This window comes from Mesoplodon densirostris, chromosome 14 (assembly GCF_025265405.1).
Source record: "Mesoplodon densirostris isolate mMesDen1 chromosome 14, mMesDen1 primary haplotype, whole genome shotgun sequence".
NCBI lineage: Eukaryota > Metazoa > Chordata > Mammalia > Artiodactyla > Ziphiidae > Mesoplodon > Mesoplodon densirostris.
In genome coordinates this window covers 11,758,688-11,767,456 of record NC_082674.1, presented here as the reverse complement: position 1 = coordinate 11,767,456, position 8,769 = coordinate 11,758,688, and the positions used below count along the sequence as shown (strand labels likewise).

Sequence of the window (8,769 nt, the reverse complement as noted above, 5' to 3'; positions counted from 1 at the left end):
AGTCCGGCCAAACATGGCGGCCTCCGAGTCAGCGGGGGCTGTGAATCCAGGCACTGCGGAGGGCGAGGAGGAGACGATTCTCTATGACCTGTTGGTCAATACCGAGTGGCCCCCGGAGACAGAAGTACAGGTGAACCAGGCCCATCCAGGGCTGAGGCCAGCTTAGTGCGGGCGCTGCCCCGGCAGAGCCACGTTGCAGTAGGAGAGTGGAGCTGGGTGGGCGGGGGAGCAGGACTCGGCCGCTTATGCGGTCGCCCTGGCAACGGTACCGTGGGCTAGCGAGGGTCTGGGTCCCCCAAGTGGGATTTCCTGGGATTCCTCCTGGGCTCCAAATTAGGATGTCAGGGGGCAGAACCTCGGTCCCTGAGGCATGTACCTCCCCACGCTCGTTTTGTTTCACCGCTCCTACTTGGAGGGTAGGCACAGCGTTGGATTCGAGGGTCCTTCTCATATCTAGACTCTTGGTGGTCCCTTTCCGCGGCCTGGCTAGGGCTGGGCAAGGCTGATTCTCATCTGAAGTGGGAGGATTTTCCAGGACCCTACAGTCCATCTCAGCATCTGCTGGGCTGTCGTGGAGCGCGGCATCAAACCTTTGCTCCTACTTGGGCCTGAATTGCGCCGGTTCTTGTGTATTTCAGGAAATAAGCATTTAATGAGTGTATGTGTGTGTGCGTCCGTGTTCCAGACACTGCCAGGCGCTGGGTTTACAGAGGTGAATAGCTTTTGTGGTACTTGCAGTCTAGAGGGAAGACAGTGGAGTAAACGTTTTTCATCGCCTACCGTAATATGCGCTGTAATAACAAAATGTCTTGGGGAGTGAAGATTTATGAGCTACGGACCCGGCGTTGGGTCCTCTGTTAAAAAGGGGTCGTAGGGGTTGGTAATCTGGACCTTGGAGTTATTAGTTTCGTAGAGAGGACCTCCCAGGCACAGAACGAAGAGTAAGAACCAGGAATCCACATTTATTCAACAGTTATTTTATGAGTCCCTAACGTGTGCCAGTCACTGCTTTTGGCTCAGAACACGCAGGAAGATCGGAAAGGACTTTCTCTAAAGATCATGGAGCCCAGCCCATATGAATTCTTATTTACAACATCTTTTCTGAGTTTCTTTACTGGAGAAAGTACTGATTCTCCTGCTTCTCTTTGTTTTGTTTCTATCTGTAAGTAGTTTTTTTTTTTTTAATTTATTTATTTAGGCTGTGCCAGGTATTAGTTGTGGCATGCAGACTGTTAGGTGTGGCATGCATGCGGCCGACCAGGGATCGAACCTGGGTCCCCTGCGTTGGGAGCGCGGAGTCTTACCCACTGGACCACCAGGGAAGTCCCTATAAGTAGTTTTTATGGGGACTGGTAACTTGTACCCAGTACTCTGAGTATTAGCAAAGAAATATAACTTATTGTATAAGTATTACTAGAAAATTCTCAAATGTGTTTGTTTTTGTTTTTCCATTTGTAGCCTAGAGGCAACCGGAAACATGGTGCATCCTTTATCATCACAAAAGCAATTAGGGGTAAGTATAGCATATTTATTTTTCTACATATAATGATACAGTTAGCAGATAATTTTTTTCTCATTCTTATTTTTTTCTATTCCTAACTGTGCTGTTTTAGGAAGTTTAGGGATTTGAAAATATGTTCTTCTGAGTTTTAATGTAGAGCCTGATTAAAAGTGAATGACAAATGTTATGTAAGCTTTATTTTATAAAAAATGCATATATACATATATGATATATATGTCTATATAAATATACATATGTGTATATATACACATATGTATGCATATGTTTACACACATACATTTTTAATGCGGCTTAAAGTATGGCCTGAGTTTAACCATTATGGATGTGTGCTGGAAGAAATGAAGAAAATCAAACCCACTCAGAGAATCTACGGACATCGACGGTGAAAAGAGAGTGACAGACCGTTTTAAGTGTTTTACATGATGTTTCAGATACATCTGTTTAGAGTCACTCAAATTACAAATTTGATTAACCAGGACATTTGTTTAACTCCTGACAGACTTTATGTATGAGCTCACAAGATCTGAGAAAGTATTGAGCACTAGCCGATTAAGCTGGTGTTATGAGGGCTTTATGTATATTTATTGATGCAATACTTTACCAGACCAACAAGGTAGTTGCTGTCACGAATTTGTGTTTTTAGATGAGGAAACTTGCCCAAGGTCATGCATTTGGATTGACTACATTTCTCTGGATCCAAAGCTCATCCTTATTATACTGGGGAATTTCAGCTACTTATAAAAAGGAGGTTCAGTTTCAAAGGAGTTGAGTACTTGAAATTAACTCTAATTTTATCTTCTGATAAAGATAAAATACTTTTATCTTCTGTTACAAGAAATACTAGTGTGTTCAATTTTCATTATCACAAATGTGAAATTTGAAAATTTAGGAAATGTACACAAGTAATAAAATGTGCAAAGTTTAGAGAATATAGACAACCGCAAATTAATAAATAATTCCTCATTTTACCACCTGGAGATAATCTCTTATCCTTCAGACCTTTTGCTATTGATACATACATAACCATGTACACAGGTTCACACATGTATACATTTTAAATGGAATCATGTAAAACATTGCTTGTCCATAATGTGTTAGAGATTTTGTTTCCCATGGACTTCCCCATTTTAGGCAATATTATTATTTTTTAAGTCTTCGCTATAAAGTGTAAAATGGTATCTTAACCTTTATACAAATACTTAGGTTTTAATGGATGATTACTATGACTTCTACTCTATGGTTTTATTAAAGCTTCTTAGGAGAAATTTAGGATCTCAAACCACTTTTACTTGTTGTACTGTTAGGAAATACTTCAAAGTTCTTTGAATAACACAAGCTTGGGACTTAATATAAACCAATATATGATGTAAAAGTTATAGTGTATATTAGATTATATTTATTCTTGTCAAGAGTTGTATTCTCCATGTTTTGTTTTGTGATGACTCAGTCTACAGTATATTTTAGAATTATTATCAATAAATCTAAAATTGAAAATGATTCCTAAAGAATAGCTCATTCATATTTGGCTTTGCTGTTTCTTTTTATTACAGATCGTTTATTATTTTTAAGCCAATATATCTGGTACAGGTGAGTCATGAATTCTTCAGAGAAACAGTATGAACAGAAAATACAAACAATATTATTTGTATTTATGATTTAAGTTTTCAGAATTGAATCCCAGATTGTGATATGGATACTGACATTCAGGTGAACCCAATTTATAAGATAGACCTTTCAAACATTTGGCCTACCCTGACAAGATCTCTCAGTAAAAGTAGGGTACTTTTAATGACCTTAGTCATTATTAGGAATATCTCATAACAATTTATGCTTTCTCTGAGTGTTCTCAGCCTTATCTTGAATGCCCACATGATGGATCTGTGCTTGTGTATCTTTTTAAAAACCTTTTTGTTCTTATTGTTATATCGACTCTTGTGGTCAGTATTCATTCAGTTGCTATGCATCAGAGAAGGTTTAGGTTTCAGTTCTTGGGAACTTCTTAAGTCTTTTGAATGTTAAGTGTGTTTTTAGGCCTGACGCTAATATTCACCTTTAAGAGGAACAATGAAATGATTATTCTGACCAAGATGCATGTGTAGGAATTGTTTTATAGAATTATTTACCACAGATTGCTTTTTACTCAAGGACATCTAATCTTAAAAGCTCCAGAGATAATAGAGTTCTAGTTCTATGAAAGGGACCTTTGGCTCTTCTCTGAGGTTAGCTCCAGTGCTTTTCTGCTTTTACTGTGTGTGTGTGTGTGTGTGTGTGTGTGTGTGCATAAATTAAATTTCTTATTGAATTTTATCTTATTTTTGGGGGTGTGGGGTGTGATCGAGAACTGAGTGAGGGAGAGGGTAGCAGTGGGGAGGGGAGTGTAAGAGGTCGGCTGTTTTTCCTGGTCTCACCGGGCTACCCTTGCTAGTGCTGAGCACCCGTGGATAGGGATGGCAGAAGATACGTCTGTTTGGGTCACTCCTTGACAGTAAGTCCTTTTGTTATTTGTTAAGAAGGAGGACTTCCAAGAGCTCCCTCTGATACAAGCCTTGTCCAATGTGTAAACACCTTAAGATCAGGCATCGGGAGGTATGTTTCTCCCAAGAAGTCTCTTTCCTTGCATTGGCCACGTTGGTCAGAGTACAGACCATCAGTGAGCACACCATGAGGTGATGATCTCGTCTTCCCTGTGGTATGTTTCTTTCAAAAAGCTTGTAGTTGAGTTTTTTGCTCTTGAGTTTATGGTAATTGTACCTAAGAGGTTTCGGGGCCAATATTTCTTTCCAGAGGCTTTTTCTTTTCAAGTTTTTTTCTTACAATCATGAAATACTATAAACAGACTGAGAATTATAGACAATAATATCATAAACCTGTTACGATTTCTGTCCACATCTGAATTAAAGCAGTTGATGCTTTTCTGCCATATTTGCTTCAGATAGCCCTGTTTTTCTTTGTATGCAAGATGTTACAGCTCAAGTCCTCTCCCCACGCTCTCCCGACCTTTGCCCACCCTTCCCCTCCAGAGGGAATTATCATTCTCATGTTGATTGTATCATTCACGTGATGTTTCATCTTTATTATTTCTGTAACTATCTGATGGCATTAAATACTTTATGTTTTAAAAATGAACATGAATATACTGAATGTAAATTACTAATATTTTTTATCCTATTTTGTGTTTTTATTTTTTTTTCATTTTCCTGTCCCCACCCCCCCAGTCAAATTATTTTCTTTCTGCTTCTTTTCCACCTATTTTCTTGATTTCTTCATGTGTTACTCCTCTAATTTATCTCCTGATTCACGTATGGTGGATCATTTCCTTATATATTTTGTGAACAATGCTATCGTGAGCTTATGCCTGGGCATCTTGTGTCACATGAGTAAAGTGAAATCATGGTCCAATCTTGCATTCAGTAAAAGCTTGGGGTTTTGATTTTTTCATAGGTTTCATTCCCATCCCACCACAGACCAGAATTCCAGGCGGAGATGAGATTCTGGAAGGTCCCCCTGGGCCCATGGTGACATTTGTCTAGTTCTCCTTTCTCTGATAGCACTGCTGTTGGAGAGTCCTGGCCTTTGCAGGAGTCTCGCCTCCAGCTGCTGTCCTTCCTGTGATCCACAGCTCATTTTCTCTCCCAGATGTTAGCTCTCGTTTTGAGTTCTGTTTCTCTCTTTGTCCTGTACCCAATTCTGACTTTCAGTTCTCCTTGCATTTGTAGTTCTTGGAGATTTCTTTCTTGTGAGTTTAGCTGTACATTAGAATTTGTTTTTGTTAGAGTTGAGCCAAAATTTCTAGGTGTGCACTGCAGGAGGGGTTTCTTAGAATTTTTTTTTTAAACATCTTTATTGGAGTATAATTGCTTTACAATGGTGTGTTAGTTTCTGCTTTATAACAAAGTGAATCAGTTATGCATAGACATATGTTCCCATATCTCTTCCCTCTTGCATCTTCCTCCCTCCCAAGGAGGGGTTTCTTATAAGCTCATTCTGCTATGTTACTGGCACCCTCAGTATCTTTTCCTTAGAAAAAATAAAAAATTTATTTCATTGAACACATCACCAGGTTTTTTTGGAAATAGAGAAATGTATGTGGTCAAGTTTCAGATATCCAATTAGTAAGTTTTGGTTTTGGGTTTGCCAGTATTCAGTTTTTATATTCTAATGGGAAAAAATCCTTATCGCTTGCCATAGATCTATGTTATTTATAATGTTTACCTACTTATATGTGGTTTCCATGATTAGATGTTAAGTTAGCCGATGTGTTGTGGTTTCAGCCCTGCACCTTTTTTGCTCCCTGATGGACTGGTTCGTTTGGTTAATAAACAGGTGAACTGGCATTTGGTACTTGCAAGGTAAGGATGCATAAAATTCACATAATGTTCCTCTGCCTGGGTAACCGTTTAAATTCCATTATGGATATCAATTTTGGGGTCCTTATGGCTTGCAGTCTCGATTTTTATTGCATATAAATTCCCTGTGCCGCATATGATTAGTATTGTTTAAATGTGTTAATTCAACTGTATTGAATTATTTTGTATGCTTTTTGTATCTATATATTCATCTAATTATAAAGTCAAAAGTTGGGTAATTAAAGATATGAACAAATTTGAAAATGATTTTAATTTCTTCAAATGATTCCATCTGTGGTGAAGACGGCTGCAAATACTCATACAGGAATTTGTTTCTCTTTCTCTCCCATGAAAGCAATGGGAAACTTTTGGCTGCTGTTCAAGATCAGTGTGTGGAGATCAGGTAACTGTTAATATTATTCATATTCAAAATTTCCCTTGAGAAAAGTTTTACCTAATTTATGAGAACTAAGATTTTTGAAGGGGGTCTATTTAAAGGAATTGTGTTATTAACTCACATAATTTTGTAAGGTGTCAAGCACCGACTTATGCCAATTAAAGGATGAAGGATGCTTTCTCAGAGTATGCCTTCTGCTTCCCCAGATCACTCTACTGTCTCCTGAGAAATTTTACCTTCTCAGTAGACAAAGGCATATCTTCCAGAACTCTGAAAATCACTCTTGCTTGACCAGTTACTGCTAAAAGACAGCGAAGCAGATGCTCAGGAAGGTATACAAAAAACAGAGGTTGCTTTACTTGTTGGCATAAAGCTGTAGATGGAATATGGGTTTGCAAAACACGGAGGCTTCATGTTACTTGAGACCAGTGATACTGTCTGTCCTCTTGAGGCATCAGTGGCTTTACACACGTCTAGAAGAAGTCTCTAAGCTGGGCTTTCCATGTACTTCATTTTTAAGTAGTATATCAGCTGTGAAAGAAATAGCAACGATAGCAACTAATTTAGGAAACCTAGTTTATTTTCTGGGAAATTATCAGCAGGAAGCCAAATGTGTTGCATCTCTGAAAGTGGGGGCTGCTCCTTTCTCCAGGGAAGCCCTAACTCTTGAGTCTCAAAAGATAAGCACTGAGGCAGAAATTTCAGGATGCCTAGATACCAGTCAAAAGTTTTTTCTACTACGTTGTTATTGGCTAAAACTAGTATTAATGATCATTCAGTTGTTAGCACACTGGTTTTAGCTTTCTGCTTGTGAAATTTCTTTTTCCATTTATCCAAGTGGAACTGGACCCCTCAACTTTCAGGGGAGTGGACAAGAGGGTTTGCCCCCATTGGGGCACCGACTTCAGATGGGAGGCTCCGTAATCCTTCTTAAAACTATCAGGATAGAAATGATTGGCAATAATGACAGCCTTTCAGAACTTCATTTCTTCATCTGGCATGGCTTTCATAGGCAGGGCCCTTTTCTCTAAGAGCAACAGTGAGCATCAGGTTGCCCAGTGTTTGAACTGATATTGTTCATAGAAATGGGCTAGCTTTTCCTACACCATTTGCTGTAATGATGTCAATTTTTTTTTTTTTTTTTGAGAAATGTGCTCATCTGTGACTTCTTTATGAACAGCTGATAGTAATCAAAATTTCCATCTTCTTCCCATGAAGTGAGAACATTAATGGAATGATTTTAGGTGTTAAGGTTGGAATGTGCATGTGGGGATGGGATTGATATTTAGGCTTGTGAAGGAGAGTTTGACAAAGGGTTTCTGGAACTTGTTAATAAAAACTAATGAAAAGAAAAAAATAATTGCTTTTATAAGAGCATTTGCTACTGGATTGCTAGTGTGTAAAATAATATTTATAAAACTTCTACATATATCCAGCTCTTTAGGAATTCACTCATGCATTTGAGATTAAGTGGGGAGGGAAGATTTCTGGGCAACAGAAGTGACGCTCATCAAGATCTTACTCATCTGGTCTGTGATTTGCAAAAAAGCTTTGTAACTTATTATATTCAAAGACTCTGGTACGGTGAAGAGTCAGCTCTCTCAGGAAGCCTTACAGGAACTCATTCCCAATGGATCCGCCTTCCCCTCATTGGTTAGGTGCTGGTCCTTTATGTTCCTATAATAATTAACACATTTATTATACTTAATGATAAGGTAATGCTAACAGTGCTGAGCACCACTGTGTTCGTTTTTTTTTTTTTAACGTCCACCATTGTGTTTTACATGTGTTAACTCAGTCCTTGCAGAAGGCCAATGAGGTAGGTATAGCTATTCTCTATTTTAGAAATAAGGAATCTGGCACAGTATGGTCAAATAACTTGCCAAGGATTTGAAATCAGCCATCGTAGCTTCATTGTTCATGCTCTTATCTACAAATCTATACTACCTTTTGATCATGCCTTTTAGCCGTCTACGCCCATATGCTTATATGTGGATTTCCCCCAGTATATTTAGGGCCACTGCTTTGCACAACTCCAGGGGGTGTCATTTGCTTGAAACTCAAGTGATGGGATTTGAAGTCTACAGCTCCATTATACTCTGTGTTCCTTGGAGGCATGGGCTGTCCTTTTTTCCTACCACTTGTATATTTCCTTGGCTGTAATAGGTGCTTAGTTTATGTTTCATGAGTAAGTGGTGTGTTCGCAAGTGGGACGGGGAAGCAGTTGCTGGGAGGGCATTACAGGGCAAGCTTGCCGACTTGCTTGGAGTTGGCACTCAGTTGATTTTGTTGAAAATAGACACCCACACTTACTTTGCAGTAACCTGAAAGGAAGTGTCTTTGAGCAAAGATGTGGGATGGTGAGCAAAGAAAAAGGGCAAGGTAGATCCCCGAAGTCAATGCTATGAATAGTGGCTGTGCCTGAATAATATTTAAGACGTTTGTTCTCTCTTCTCTGTACGTGTCTTCTCTCCCACAGTGAAGAGCACATACAATCTAAGTTG

General features: G+C 39.0%; 1 protein-coding gene across 2 annotated transcripts in view; it reads left to right on the top strand.

Annotated features, from left to right (window-relative positions):
- The window catches only part of NBAS (NBAS subunit of NRZ tethering complex), a 345,026-nt gene continuing 336,257 nt past the window's right edge, over window positions 1–8,769 (top strand). For both annotated transcript variants that reach the window (XM_060116919.1, XM_060116918.1), the window contains exons 1-5: window positions 1–130; window positions 1,459–1,513; window positions 3,073–3,109; window positions 5,794–5,871; window positions 6,224–6,271. In XM_060116919.1, the coding sequence (XP_059972902.1) occupies window positions 14–130; window positions 1,459–1,513; window positions 3,073–3,109; window positions 5,794–5,871; window positions 6,224–6,271 (335 nt within the window). In that variant the 5' untranslated portion in view covers window positions 1–13. The remainder of the gene's footprint in view (window positions 131–1,458; window positions 1,514–3,072; window positions 3,110–5,793; window positions 5,872–6,223; window positions 6,272–8,769) is intronic.